The 15,498-nt window shown below is 38.0% G+C and overlaps 3 protein-coding genes across 3 annotated transcripts; 1 reads left to right on the top strand and 2 right to left on the bottom strand.

The window, feature by feature from the left end:
• Positions 1-2,548: 2,548 nt before the first annotated feature.
• LOC147920794 (uncharacterized) lies at positions 2,549-4,945 on the top strand. Its single transcript, XM_087501232.1, has 5 exons — positions 2,549-2,665; positions 2,765-2,896; positions 2,941-3,288; positions 3,570-3,917; positions 4,226-4,945. Exons 1-5 carry the CDS (start codon positions 2,549-2,551, stop codon positions 4,943-4,945), a joined length of 1,665 nt encoding a protein of 554 aa, XP_087357358.1.
• Positions 4,946-6,352: 1,407 nt separating this feature from the next.
• LOC147920793 (uncharacterized) lies at positions 6,353-7,569 on the bottom strand. The gene is made up of 2 exons (XM_087501231.1): positions 6,832-7,569; positions 6,353-6,514 (listed from the first exon to the last, which is right to left on the bottom strand). Exons 1-2 carry the CDS (start codon positions 7,567-7,569, stop codon positions 6,353-6,355), a joined length of 900 nt encoding a protein of 299 aa, XP_087357357.1.
• Positions 7,570-7,800: 231 nt separating this feature from the next.
• On the bottom strand, positions 7,801-8,814 carry LOC147920792 (uncharacterized). Its single transcript, XM_087501230.1, has one exon. It carries the CDS (start codon positions 8,812-8,814, stop codon positions 7,801-7,803), a length of 1,014 nt encoding a protein of 337 aa, XP_087357356.1.
• Between the last annotated feature and the right edge of the window lie 6,684 nt (positions 8,815-15,498).

Here is a 15,498-nt window from a genome sequence, read left to right as displayed (position 1 = left end):
CAATGAGAGGTGGACTTGCCGACCAAAAGGATTCTATTACAGCCATCCAGGAAAATGATGAAATGCTATGGGTTCAGCAGCAGCTAGACAAGGTGAAAGATCAGATGAAGGAATTACGTCTGTCAGTCCGTCGAGAATGTCTTAATCGCCGGTATAATCTTTATTCTTGTATTAATCTCTTTTGCTTCATAGATCTTTCAATTAAAATCTGTGAACCTCTCTTTATCGTGGCCGTTTGTTTGAATGGCGTATTTATGTCTGTAATCTGTGAACTTGCTTCAGTTTCCGTAATATGTGGACGATATCATTGACTTCATTAGATGACCTATTTAGTAGACTTCCCCCGTTTACATTAAGAAGTTAGTAGACGAAGTCTACAAGTTAATGATTTACGACACGACGGTTTGCGTTATTAATTTGTAACTGTTCATTGTAACTATTTCGTCTCGTATATATAAACCAGCACGGGTCTTTTGATTATTTTAAAATTGCAACCAAAAAAGTTATTTGTAAATCATTTCTTTTCTCTTTAAAAAAAAATAGTACGTAGTTCATCTTCACGACGGAAAATTGGTGATTGGTCAATATACTTGTATCGGTCAATATAAATCATCCACGCTTAATTGGAGACTGATCACAGTTGGGTAATTGAAACTTTCTCTATATCACTTCACTTCATCATATAAGTGTATAATCATCTATCATTCACGTCTCTGTAACTCTTAGAAAGTTTCTATATCATATCACTTTATACTTAAAAGTGTAGAATTCTATATATACGCAACTTTTGTCCCTGTACCATAGAAACTCGTTCATCATCGTTAACGATGTATTAATTATTTTGATTTGATGGATTTGCAGTTTAAAGTATGTTTTAGTTTCCCCAGAAACAAGTCTACTTGATAAGTCTTCAGCATAATAGTACAAAAATTAATTTGATTTGATGGATTTGCAGTTTAAAGTATGTTTTAGTTTCCCCAGAAAGAAGTCTACTTGATAAGTCTTCAACATAATAGTACAAAAATTAATTTGATTTGATGGATTTGCAGTTTAAAATATGTTTTAGTTTCTCCAGAAAGAAGTCTACTTGATAAGTCTTCAGCATAATAGTACAAAAATTAATTTGATTTGATAGATTTGCAAACGGTCCAGTTTCCCGTGGAGAAGTCTGCCAGAGAAGTCGTCAACATATTCATTACAAAGTATAATTTGATTTGACGTTAGTTGGCGGTAATATTTATATGTTTAATTCACCGATACGCGGTAACCGGTTTTAACCGGTTTCTTTATAATTTTTTCCTAATTTTCTGGTACTGTTTCTAATAAAAGATTTTGGTTTTATAAAACCGCGATTATTATAATTATTGTAATTTTATACAATTTAAAAAACCGAGATAACATAGGATAATTATCTCTAATTCTTCCTCATAAGAAACTAGAAAACGATTCCCTTCCGCTTATCTCTTCCGCTTATCCTTCCGCTTATCGCTTATCACTAACGGTTGATTTTCCCATTTTTTGTTCATGTTAAACCTAAATCTCTATCTTTCGGTTTGTCAGTTTACTTACTTTGTTTAACTTATTTGTACCAAATCTGACGAACTCTGTATTCTTCAACCCAGCCGCTTTATCTTCATCTTCGCCGCGTCTTCGCCACCGTTGTCCTCTTCGATCAAACCGGAGGTTGACTTCTTTTGCAATTTGATAGTAGCCTTCTTTTTCAATTTGACTCATAGACTTATTGGATTTGTCTTCCTCTTTCTCAATCTCTCGTTTTTTAATTTCCCCGCCAAACCTAATCTTATCTTGCATAATGGACGAGGAGAGAAAACCAGAATTTCTTCGGAGGTTTTACACGAAAGGTGATGAGCCGCTTCCAATAAAAAGCATCGGCTATTACAGCAACGATACGAAGCTGTTTGCTGAACTGTACAAAGCTCTTGAGCTGGATGAATGGGACGAGATTTATCAATCTTGACTGGGTGTCTTGTTACAGTTCTACAAGCTCGAATTCGAATGGGCTTCCAGACTGGTTCACCATATGCTCACCTTTCAGATAGTCTGCAACAAAAAATACGAGATTTGGAGTCTGGTTGGATCTAACCCTTTACGATTTTCTTTGAATGAGTCTGAAGCCATCACTGGACTTAACTGTGACGATGTCGAGTCGTTGGAGCAGCCACAAGTTGAGGTTTCAGACGAGATGGAAGAGTTTTGGGAGAAGCTTGGAGTCAATTTAGACAGCGGTATGAGTATTGAGCAACTGGTTGCAGCATGTAAGAACTCAAGCGATTGGGATAGAATAGATCGTATTAGGTTGGGTTATTTAGCTATCTACAATGGGTTTATAGAAGCTAGGAAACCATCAATGCCCACCCGTCTAAATATGGCTAGGCTAGTCATGGATTTAAATGCATTTCTTGATTATTCCTGGGGAAGAGTTGCTTTCAAGAACATGATTTTGTCTGTTAAGGAGAAAGACTTAAACAAGCATAGTTACACCATAGACGGATTTGTCGAAGCTCTGCAGATATGGGTGTAAGAATCTATGCCTGATTTTGGCAAATCAATTGGGGAACCGTTGGCGAACAATCCAAGTCCATCGTTGCTTGCTTACCGCAGTTCTCGCGGTAGAAAAAATGTCAAAGAGGGCATTCTAAAACAGGTACGCACCTCTGTGATTTGTCTATAATTTATCAACGATATTAGATGACTCGGTATTGTGTTAGATTTGAACTAGTACACTGTTTTATATCAATTGTAGACAAACTTCAGACACTTCAAAACCATTGGTGACATGATTAGTCCTGTTTGGGAAGACGATGAAGCATATGAGAAGATTGATAACATTTTGAAAGCATTCAAGGGGATTTTGGTCCATGGAGGTGGGGGAGAGGTTTGTGGCAGACGGATGGTATTTATGAATCCAACAATACGAAGGTGAAGGTGGAGGAAAAGAGTGAGAAGAAGAGAGCCGGTACATTTGATGAGCTAAGTGGGAAGAGGCACTGTTCAAGTACTTCAACTACCTTGGAGTTCAATATCTTGGATTCTATTAAAGATGAGCTCGACATGTGGGGAGCAGCTCTACTCGATCAGATGAAGGAAGGTTTCAACATGTTGAATAGGAAGATTAAAAGCCTGGCTTCGGATCTTACCAAAATGAAGGGAGATGTGACTGGTACGAAAGAGGCTGATCCTTTATCAAAGGAACAGAAGGACTCTCAGGCAGCTACTGGTACGAAAGAGGCTGTATCAAATGAACAGAAGGACTCTCAGACGGAAATGGTTAGTTCTGAACACTTGCAATTTCCTACTATGATCCCTCACAATCACAATACCAGGTACAAGGCGAGGAAAAAATAGACTTCCAGAAGTTGTCAACTTCGAAGACATAAAAACAATTGTCTTCCTTATGTGAAGTAGACTTCCTTATGTGAAGTAGACTTCTATATCCGTGTTTTCTTTGTTTGTTTTATTTGAGACAAATTAAACATATGAGGCGACTTTAATATTATCTGTTTCCATAAATGACCATGTAACTTTTAAACCGGAATTTGCAAAACAAGCCAGGGCAATCTGAGCCCCTGAAACCATCTCCACCTATTACTTGTACGGATACGAAGGTGCCAAAGAAAGTAAGCTCTGAATCATCTGACACTGAGTCAGACCCACCTGTATTTATTCGCACGGAAATCCCAACAACTGCTGACTTGACTGCTAGAGCCAAGAAACAAGAACCAAGGAAAGAAGCGGCTAGGATTGCGGCACATGGCAAGGCTGAAAGGATTAAGAGGTTGGCGTCAAGTCAACGTTCTCCTTTCGTTGGTGATAACACAACCAAGACTATCGTGGGTGATAAATCAGCCACGTCAGCGTACAATCCTTTTGATAAAGCATACATGGAGTTGAAGAAGGTTTTCCTTTATTTCTTAAAGAAAGATCCGTAAGTCTACTAACTTTTATGTTATGTTTCAAAAATTCTATTTGTCGAAACTCTAGTAACTTATATGTATTCAAACCATTCATCACCCGTAGGACGTACAAGAACAAGGTCCTAAAGAAATCCCGATGATGTCTTTGGTGGTACGACCTGCAGACAAAAACAGTCTGGCTACGAGATTCGGTAAGTCTACTAGAAAACTTCTTCTCCAAGTATACTAGAAAACTTTGAGTCGGTCTTCAATATTATATAACTTCGTTTTAAATCCATGTGGTTATCCAGCACATGGATGCGGGGTTGAATCTATTGAGACATCAACACGCGCAACATCCTCATATATTTAGAATGAGTAGATTGGCTTTCCTAGACGCTATGTTCACTCATCTGTGGCCAACGAAGTACCTTGACTTTGTCAATTCTGAGGCACATGCTAATGGATCTGGGAAACTGTTGCCAGCTGGTGCCTTCAGCTACCATGCAGGGGAGTATCCACCGTATACTCAGACTAACAAGCAATGGAGTCTGGAAGTGGACGATTTATACGCGCCTTTAAACGTGAAGTCGACGCACTGGGTAGCTATGTGGATCTCGATTCCCATGAGACACATCATCGTCTCGGATAACATCCTGAGTGTCACCAACGACGAAGAGCTTGCATCTGCCATCGAGCCTATTGCCGTCTTTTTTCCCTACGTGCTGCGGGAGTTAGCCAGCCCTGACCACAAGCATATGTATTCGTACGAGAAGTTCACTCATGCGCGGGTGAAAAAGGGAATGCCTCCGAACAAGAAGCTAGGTGACTGTGGTGTGTATACTTTGAAGTACATAGAATGTCATGCTCTTGGGTTAGCCTTTCCTACTACTTTGTGCGACGCAAACATCACACGGATAAGGGAGAAGATGGCTTGTGACTTATTTCACGAGATTGAATGCCGTGGACCAAATGAGGAGAACTACATAGACGACTTTGGGCTCTATGATCCTCCCCCAGTCCGAGACTAACTATAAACTTTGTTTGAAAGACTTAAACTCTTGTTTTAAGTATGTATGACTCATTAGGATGATGTAGGGTTGATGTTTTGTTTCTGTTTGGGGGATCTTTATATTTTGTGGGTGGGATCCTACTGATTAAACTCTAATGATGGGCGGGATCTTCATATTTTTTGTGTGATCCTCCTTTTAAACTCTAATGTGTAAGGATGATTGTTCTTGTTGCCTACTAGTTATACGTGGGATATTAGTATTTTTTGGTCAGTTTTTCGTAACATTTACATAACTTCATACGTCAAACATTAATAATAGTGTACACTTGTCTGTTCCTCATTAGTTACTTATTAAAATATTAATTACTTGTAGTCTCTCTAAACAATAGCGTACAACGAAAGCCTAGTAGACATATTTCTGAAGTTAACTTGGAGACTTCGAATGGATATTGTTGTTCAATAGACATGTAGAGTTGACCGATAGAAATAGAGAAATAGATATTCAGAATGCATACATTAAGTTCAAAAATAAAATACAAATAGGAGTTTGGGTGATGCAAGTAATCGTCGAGACGGACATGAAGTTTGCCCCAATCAATAGGAGGAGGAACCACACACTGTTTGACATCAGCTTCCGCAACCTCTCTCATCTCCTCTAATCTCTTGTGCTCTGCCTCGAAGTCGACAAGTTGTTGACCCAATATTTGATTCAATTGAGATAGTTGAGCGTCGATCAGATCCACTTGATGCACAAGGGCAGTAGCCTCTTCCTTCTTCTTCATGTGATCTCTCATCATACGAAGAATGACTTTAAAGCGGTCCTTCGTCTCTTCTTCAACCACGACTCTCGTCCTCTCAAAAGTGTCTTTCATGGCATCTATTACTTCCTCTTTCCACCCGAAATCGGAACTGTTTTGCTTACGCTTACTGGAACTCTCTCCGGCCATAGCTCGTAACCAACTTATTCTCTTGTTATCGAAGAAGGAGATGCAATAGATTGAGTGGAAATTGAGAGGATATTTATAGGTAAAATTGAGACGGCAACGATACAATGAATGTAGAGAAATCGAAAGGGTACAACGAATGTAGAGATATCAAAAGGGTACAACGAATGTAGAGATAGCGAAAGGGTACAACGAATGCAGAGATATCGAAAGGGTACATTGAATGTAGAGAGAAACGCGTCATACATCGAAAGCTTAGTAGACATCAGATTGAAGTTAACTTAGAGACTTGGTACACATCCCAAGACACATTGCGATGACAACAATGAAACCTATCCAAGAGAGAACCATAAATTGTCGAAGCATATTTTCCCTTTCATTCGCTGCTAGTAAGTCACATTCAAACTTTTTCTTGTCTTCCTCATATGTGTTAACCACCCCAGTGTTCACCAAACCATTAACAACTTGTTCTTTCATTTCTCTTACAGATTCTTTAAGTACCTTGATTTCTTCTCTATGTCGACGGATCTCATCCCTCGCATCCAATAAGCTCCGCCTTTGCCAACCATGTGATGGTTCTGCGTCTGACCAATGGGAAAACCCATGAACAGTGCATCTGAAGAAATTTCTTCCCGGATTTGCATCTGTCCATGATTTCACAATAATTGTTGATCTACCACAGTAGTTGCAGATTGGAGCAGTTATTTGTATATGCGAATTTTTATCAGAAACTGACCCCAAAATTTGGCTCATCATTCTCTTGCTGATTGTGGTTGTTCAAGAAGAGGAGTATCATAAAATGGTCTTACGAGTAAATGAATGTTACGTACTAGTCTTTGATAATGTCGACTTGAACACGTGGGATAATCCCGGAAAATTACAAAGACAAATTATAGCTAGGGAAACTCTAGATGACTTCACAATGAAGTTAACTTCTTCTTGCCGTGGGATTGTTACTTACACAATGAGGTCGAGTATGTCCAGGCTGTCTGCATTTTGAACAAGCATATTGCTTATGAGATTTCCTCGGCTTGCTCCCATTTTTACGTGACAGTTCTAGCCATGTTAGCCAACGAGACTTCTTTTGCCTTCCAGGCTTCCGCTTCGTTATTGGAGGTATACATCGGATATCTGGCCCAATTGGATCGTGCTCGACATTGGGCATGATGGTAGCCGCGTACAACGCATAGACATAATCTTTTCTATAGTAAGCTTCGACTACGGTAGACATATGCCATCCGCTTGACTTGACAGCCTTAATTGCATGTGAACATGGCATTTTCTCAACATCAAACATCCCGCATGAACAAGATTTTGCTTCCAAGTCAACCAAACAGTCACGTTGCCCACCCCTAACGTAGAAACGCCAGCCATCAATGTGTTCTACTGTCATCATATCTGTGTAATGCTCCCTTATGACCAATAAGAACTCAACACCCCGGCTAAAAGTGGTTGTCAGACTAAGTGCATCCTCTCGTCTTTTCCAATACCACCTACCTAACTTTTTCGTAATAAACTCAATAAGATATGTGATGGGATAACCTTTGGCTTTATTTAGCATGGAGTTGATAGATTCCGCAATGTTGCTAGTCTTGATGTTGTATCTATCTCCTGGACAGTAAACCTGAGACCATAAAGCTGGGTCTGCCTCATTCAAGTACGCTGCAAGGGCCGGATTTACGTTAGTAAGGGAAGCCATGTATCGGTTGTAATCATCATATGTATGCGCATATGCTGCCCCTTTCACCAAGTACATCAGTTGCTTCCCACGGAAATTAGAAATTATGTTTTGTTGGAGATAGGAGTAACATTGCGACATGCTTTAGCTATTGAACTGCACCTATCCGAAACTACTACCAGTGGATATTCATCCGAGATACACTCACTTAATTTGGTGAAAAACCAATCCCATGAAGCATCACACTTCGAGTTACCATCTGAAAGCCAACGGAAATATCTGAAAGTTACCATCTTGTGCGCAAGCGACTAGCAATACACCTTTGTATTTTCCGGTGAGATGGGTCCCATCAACCACAATATCTCGCCTTACGTAATTGAAACCACATATTAAAGCATCGAAAGATAGGAAAAGGTACTTAAACCTATGCTCGTCATCAACAACAAGGTCAACGATACTTTCCGGGTTTGACTGCTCTATTTTTCTAAGACAATAAGGCAACTTCGCATATCCAGATTCGGCGTTTCCTCTCACATATTCCAAGGCATATTGTAAAGCCCTGTACGAAGTTGTGTAATCCAATGTCATGTCGAACATTGTCCTCATTGAATCTTGGATATGTTGTGGGACAACACCATCTACTATTCCTACCTGGTCTACAAAAAGCATCCCAATATATTTGGAGGTGAAACGCTTACGGTGAGCTATGCGGTCCACAATAGAACATGTATGCACGTTCAGATATTTGGTGATCCAAAAAGTGGTTGGATCATTCTTCACAGTGGCCACGATCGTCCAAGTGCATCCTGGCACAGAGCATATTGCCACCAACCGAGACTTTGTGAACTTCTTAATTTTGAAAGAGAATTTTAGCGTCATAGCGGTCAAACGCACCTCTGTTATGGCATCATGTTTGCATGGAAAGCATTGACCTACTTTCAGTTGGTCTATCCAAGGATTATTTAACTGTCCATGAATACCACCAACAAACGGTTTCCCTTCTTCAGCATCTACATCTGGGTGATCTCCATCTTCATCGTCATCTTCATCTTCAAATTTCCCGTACTCACTATAATCGAAATCCATGTCATCAACATCTTTTGGCTTCTCATCTATAGTGTCATGGAGAGCTTCTTCACATTCTTCTACACCTTCATCGGCACATGGATCTACATCGTCACCAAATTCATCTGTTGGCTCCCCATCGGCAATAGAACAAGAGTTATTTATATCATTAACACATCCCTTAACCGACTGTCCATCCATGCATCACGTATAGACGCAAAGGCGAACAACATTCCTACTACTAAAATCTATCAAGTTTGAACTTATCTATCATTTGTGACATAGACAGGAGGGGTATCTTGGGGAATTGCTGAAGCATCATCTTTGTTAAGGGATATGATAACTGAACCATCTCTGTTTCTTTGTCAATCAAATAATCTTCTATAGCCATTTCAAGAAGCTCAGCGTATGTACAACTGTGTCGCAAAAAAAAAATTCTCCCACCTTTGCTTCCATCTATATCAAAATGCCAGGACCCATTTCTCGTCGCCCATACTCCGTAAACAACAGGTATTTGCGCCATCTACCTGAAAGAGTAAGCAGAAGGTCAATTACTCATTACATAGCTGACTATCCGTAGAAGTCTTAAATCAATAACCTAGATGCCTAACAAAACCAAAAACATGATTGATCCAAAAGTATAATATATTATCATGATAATAATAGACAGAGGCAAGTACATAACCGATACAAAACATTTTGAACTACAAAATCAAAAAGAAAAATTTATAAATTTCAATTAAACACTATTTCAAATATACAGACTTCACAGATAACCCCAACGGTTTGACTTCGTAAATTAGTCTACTTTAATGACCTAACTACCTATGAAAACCAAAAACTTGATTTCTCCATATGTATAATATGGATTCATGTCAAAAACATACAGAGGCAAGTAAATAACATATATCAAAGAATATAACAAGAAAATCTTAAAAATTATTCACCAATTTGCAATAATTTGGTTTTCAAAATCTGCTGACTTCATGTTGACGTCAACGGGTAGATATAAACTAGACTATACGAAGATAACTTCAAATAAAGTCTATTTTTTGTGGTCTATTTTTGCAATTACAATTTAACAAAGAAGACAGCGGATGAAGTCTACTAGAACTGGTTGACTTCTTCTGTGGTCATCCTTTGTTAATTTTTTGGTCAGTTTTGCAATTAAATAGATAAAAATAGGTAGACTTCAATGAAAGTTCCACCTGTTAACTTCAATTATAGTTTACTCTGGTTATTTTCGCAATTGACCAACCCATTGAATTTACAATAGACTTCTGTCTAACAAGTAGACTTCATCTATCCGTCAACAAGAAAATGTAAACTTCGTCGTGGTTAGTATTGCAATTGACCAAGTTTGACTTTTGCCAAGTAGACTACGTACGAAGTCTATAGTAATGATGACTTCGTTTGCAGTCTGCCGTGGTCATTTTTGGAGTTAACCAACATTTAATATTTTTAATTAGTAGACTTCATTTGCAGTCAAATAATTATTTTAATATAATAATATTACGGTCAATGCTTAAATATTTTGGTCAATTCCAAAAATAGTCACTATAGTAGTCTACTCGTTTATTATCGTAAGACGACTTAGGCCAGCAGTCATCACTAAAAAGTCAAGAATTTGGTCAATTGCAAAAATACACCTTAGTAGACTGCAAACGAAGTATCTGACGGAAAGATTATAATGCAGTCTGAATCATATTTTTTTGTTTTCAAATGAAATTAAGGGGAATGAAATTTTAGTCTACAGGCTCAAAAGTCGATAAATTTTAAATTGCAAAACTGACCACATAGTAGACTTTACATGATATTATGACGGTTGGACTAAGAAATAAAGTCTAAATTCGACAAAAAAACAAAGAAAATTACAAATCTACCGGAAAATAACATTATCGGTGGTGGTTTCGCAATGTCAAGCACCGAGGACGTCGTATTTAGTCACCACTAAAGAAACACAGCGCCAATTTTCCTTGTTCACGAGATATAACAAGTTTAACGAACTTTCAATTTTTTCGATTAAAATGGAGAGGAGATGGAAGAAAATGAAGTTCTCATAGCATTGAGTGTTATTTAAGCTCACAAATCGGGTTGTTGAAGCATTAAGAGCTTCAAATTTAGTTGTTCATGGTTGTTGGAAAATTGATGGCGGTGGTACAACCGTAAATAAGACAAGAAGATGAGGATATGGATGTAATAAACATTTTCGCAAGAAATTCAAATAAATTAGAAATAATGGCATTTCTGTGAATACAATGAATGACAGAGGATTTAGTAGGCAGAAAGTGGCAAATGTTTGAGAGAGAAAAAGAGGAGTCTAGTCTTGCAATTGACTCAAGTTAGGGATCTAATTTTGCAAGTGTCCCTATAAACATAGATTGTTTCATATTTTTTATCTAACAAAATAATTTATTTAAAAATATTGCTTTCAACTTTGTTCTATTCATAAAACTTTTTTTAATGGAAAGGTAAATTTTTCTTATTTTTTTAAACCAAAAGTTTCTTCTACTTTCTCCTTTTTCAGTTTGGAATAGGTAAGATTAATATGTTGACCCAAAAATAAGATTAATATATGCATTTTCTTTTTCTAATACTATATTTCTAAATTTAATGTCGTATTTTTAGATTGTTTTATTTAATTTATCTTTTCACTTTTGAATTATTTGGGATTCATATATTAACTTTCTTATAATTTTTTATTATTTTTTATATTTATGTCAAATTAATTTTCTTCTAATTTTTCAACCTTGATTGGTTTGTCATAGACCCTTTTTGTGCAAACATAATTGTTACCATTCATTCAATCCCAAAAGGAGATAAGGAGTAGAAGCTCATCAACCTAATGATTACATAAAATAGGCTAATCAAATACAAGCTTACAACAAACATATATAGATAGATTGAAAAAACCTAAATTGTTGTTGATAAATCCTTAGGAGTTCGGAGACTGTGACACCCTGTTTTGCGGATAGGTTTAAAAGAATTGATTATGCCAACGATGTCACCAAAAAGCAATTATCTTTTTGATCAAGGGTCCTGAGAGAACTCTAGAGTTAAGCGTGCTTAAGCTGGAGTAGTTTCAGGATAGGTGACCTTTCAGGAAGTGATTGTTGGAACTGTGCGAGTAAGGACAAAACAAAAGGAAAGATCACACGTAGGGCCCACAAAGGAAGGTGAGCCTATGGACATGGGCTCACTAAGCAAGGTGGCAGTCAGGGCGTTCCAGAGATAAATGCTACATCATAGTTAGAAAAAGGTCTTTAGTTTCATTGGTTGTCAGATCAAGCTATATTGAGATAGCGAAAAGACGTGAAAATGTTCTCTCCACAAATTAGGAGGGCAGATGATAACAGGATTTTCACCCAGAGTATCAATTCCCTATGCAATTGTAGTACAAAGGGTTATCAGGTCAAATGGTTGTTATGCTAGCAGATGAGATATGATCAGAACTATGCAAGTCAAGCCAAGCAATCAGTGAGTTTGATCTAACAGTCCTAAAATAAACAAAAGAAAGCAGATAAACAAGAACCACACGACCTATGCACTCGATGCAAGCATTTGAGTACAGGATCGGGTGGGGTGATCGAGTAAACAAGATGAGTATGAACAACTCGAAGGTGTACTCGAAGCAGGTGATCGTGTACCTGTTCGGGTAAGTGATCGAGTTATGAATGAAAATGTAAACAATCAAAATGCGAAAGCTCCTAAGGATGGGGTAATCGACTCCTAATCGTTCCTGACCAGTAAGAATGTCCTACATGCCTCAAGCAAATATTCCCTAGACAATGAATCTCTAAAATCTTGTTAAAACACTCTCGTGGTAGAAACAATCAACCTTGATCACTCCCTACCCAACTCTCGTTGGAGAAACATGACCAAGCAGACAATACAAACTGATTCATTATTGTCAATAAACTCCTTACACATCTAATCTCTTAGGCTAAGTGAATAAATCTCTAGCATTGATTGATTTAAGCATTTCATCTACACCTCTCGATGGTAAAACACCCTAGATCTAATCTCAACCTCTCGGTCTGTTGATAGCATGAAGAACACCAATCTATAAGGGAATTTATAAAACATAAACAACCAAGCTAAGACATCCTAACTGGTCAAGAACACGAAATTGTCTATCCCATCCCTAGAAACTTTGTTTCACTACTCAGATCTCATTGCAGAAAACTCAAAAGCATAGATAAATGAAAATTGCATTGTATTAAAAATAGAGTAAAGAGGAAGAGTATAGAATCGAAAATGCAAAATAAAATAACAAAATGAATCCTAACAAAGTGGAAAAAGTGTTTGAGACACTCAAGATCTCTCTCAGAAGCTCTCGTTCTCTGGTTTGAGTGTCTGCGGCGTGCTAGGGCGAGAGGAAGAAGAGGGGGTTTATATATGGAAACCCATTAACCCTAGCTTCTCAGTCCTGCCCGAGGGTCTGCTCGATTAGGTGCTCGAGGATGAGCTCGGGTTGCTCTTCGGATAGGTCTATGGATTGTTCTTCCTGCTCTTGGATCCTCTTCAATCGGGTTGGTGTTCAGACTGTTCTTCCTGCTCAATAGCTCCTTCGGGTACATGCTCAGATTTGATCTTGTTTCTCCCCATTTTAGGCTCTAAAGCACCTGTTTTCATCCAAAATATGCAAATGCAAGAATGCAACACACTAAATGGCCTAAAAGTGAATTCCTATAGTTAATGACCTAAAAATGCTAAGGTTAGGGTAAAAACAATACAAAATATGGACAAAAAGAGATGCTTAAAACATGTAATTTAGAGAGTTATCAGCAGAGCCGAGGTTTTCTCTATGGTGGAGGAGGTTGGACGCAAGGTTATCTCTCCAATGGATGAAGGTGGAGGAGGTTGGACGCAAGGTTATCTCCCCAAGGAAAGAAGGTGGAGCCATGGTTCTCTTCATGGTGGAGGAAGTTAGACGCAAGGTTATCTCCATAGGGAGGAGGGCGGAGCCGAGGTTCTCTTCATGGTTGGTTATACACTATTTTGATGATACATCATTGATTAGTATACTATGTAATATATTTTTAATCCGAAATGTTTTTTTGAGCCAATAATTTTAGTAATTAAAAACACTATACAAAAGTGAAAGTAAAAAGATATATAATAGTTGGCTTAATATGTTCATATAGATATTTTCTAAATGGTGGTAAAGAATATATTTGTAATATACTATATATTTAGGTCTAAAAAATACGCTTTTAATGGTAACATACATAAAAGATTTATAAATGGATACAAATCTAATAATATTATATATATAATTTATCCAAAATGCAGCTAAGATAGTTTGATATACTATTTGGTGAGTTTTGTTTTTTATATTAGTAGCCTTGTTTTTTTTTTTTTTGTAATCACTAAAAACTAAACATCAACAACAGTAAATAAACGGTAGAGAAATAGAAAAGGTGTCGCTGCGACCACTTTTACGTCTTCAGTGTCGCTAGAAAAAATGGCGATAATAATTTTAGTCAGTGCAACTTCTTTTATGAGAATGATGATGTTTACTCTCCACATATACTTGACATACAAATCAAGTATAATTTCCACTCGCCGAACGTAGTCGCAACAATTACAAAAAGAACAAGTCATTCTTTTTTTGTTTGTCAAACCACTTGCTTTTCATTCAAACTAGTAAGAAACAAGTACACATACATGGAAGAAGAGCTCCAAAGTTTAAGACAATACAAAAGAACGCAATGCCATAAAAGGAAAGATAAAGTTCATCGATTTCATTTCCAAGAGAGCTATGAACCAATGGATTGGAAGTCCACTGGCACCTGTGAGGTCATGGTGAATAGAGAGGTCATCCTCAAAAGCTTCAAAGGACAAATGCTTGGTCATGGTGATAGGACATGGTGACGTTGAGAAAGAAATTGATGTTTTGGTTCTCGCCAGAACGACGTTCACTACCCAAGGTGAAAGCAAGCACTGATCTTGGTGACTATGTTTTTGTAGTCTCGGGAGGGTTGCTTTGAAACCCAAAGCACAAGGATTGGATCAAATCGATAAACGCAATAAGAACTCCTTGGTATTGGATCCGGCTGATGGGAGTGGTTGGGTAAAGATGCTTGGTATCATCAGATAAATAGTTTGGATGCTAATCGTCATTGAACATATCTAGTTCAAGACTATGTTTACCACTTTGACTATAACGATTCAGAATACTTAGGCCATAAAATCTTTAGGCTTAAATAATCATGTTGCAAGTCCCTAAGATCGACTAAAGCCAAGGTTCTTTCTTGATAAACAGATACACAAAGCAGCATTAGTGATACCCTTCTCCAATGGAGTATTCTGCCATTGAGAAGAGGAAGTCGACGCAGAGCTTGGCTTTGGCATAGCATAATCGTTGAAAGAATAGACCTGAAATTTGTCGTTTCAGAAATTAGGTAAAGGTTTATGAACTTGGGCCTTTGGAAATTTGATGGGCCGACACATAAAAATAGGACCACAAGAAAAAACCCTAGTTTCACTGTTGGAGGCCAGGAGAGAGGTTGGATGTGGCGACTGACTGAAAGTTGCAGAAAGATTTGCGGTGCTGAGTGCGTTTCCGGTGAGTGGAAGAGCGATAGGAAATAACGGAGATTGTGGCTTGATTCGAGGTTGGAGACTAAGGCCACTAGGGAAAACCTTAGTTTCACAAACACTTTCCAAATGAAGAACTGAGAGTACTGACTGCCTGAGATTGATGAAGAGATTGACGATGCTATCATCTCCAGTACGCGAAAGATCAGCAGCAGGAGCAGACGGTGGCCGTGAATTGAATTAAAATCAGATGAAGGAAAAGTGCAGCGGCTACCCAAGTTATGTAGTGAGATTTGCTGAGCAAAGAGCATCTTTGGTGAGTGAACAATCGGCAGGAGCAGA

This window comes from Camelina sativa, chromosome 19, assembly GCF_030686135.1.
Source record: "Camelina sativa cultivar CO46 ecotype springtype chromosome 19, ASM3068613v1".
In the NCBI taxonomy this organism is placed as follows: domain Eukaryota; kingdom Viridiplantae; phylum Streptophyta; class Magnoliopsida; order Brassicales; family Brassicaceae; genus Camelina; species Camelina sativa.
This window is presented reverse-complemented; position numbering and strand designations above follow the sequence as displayed.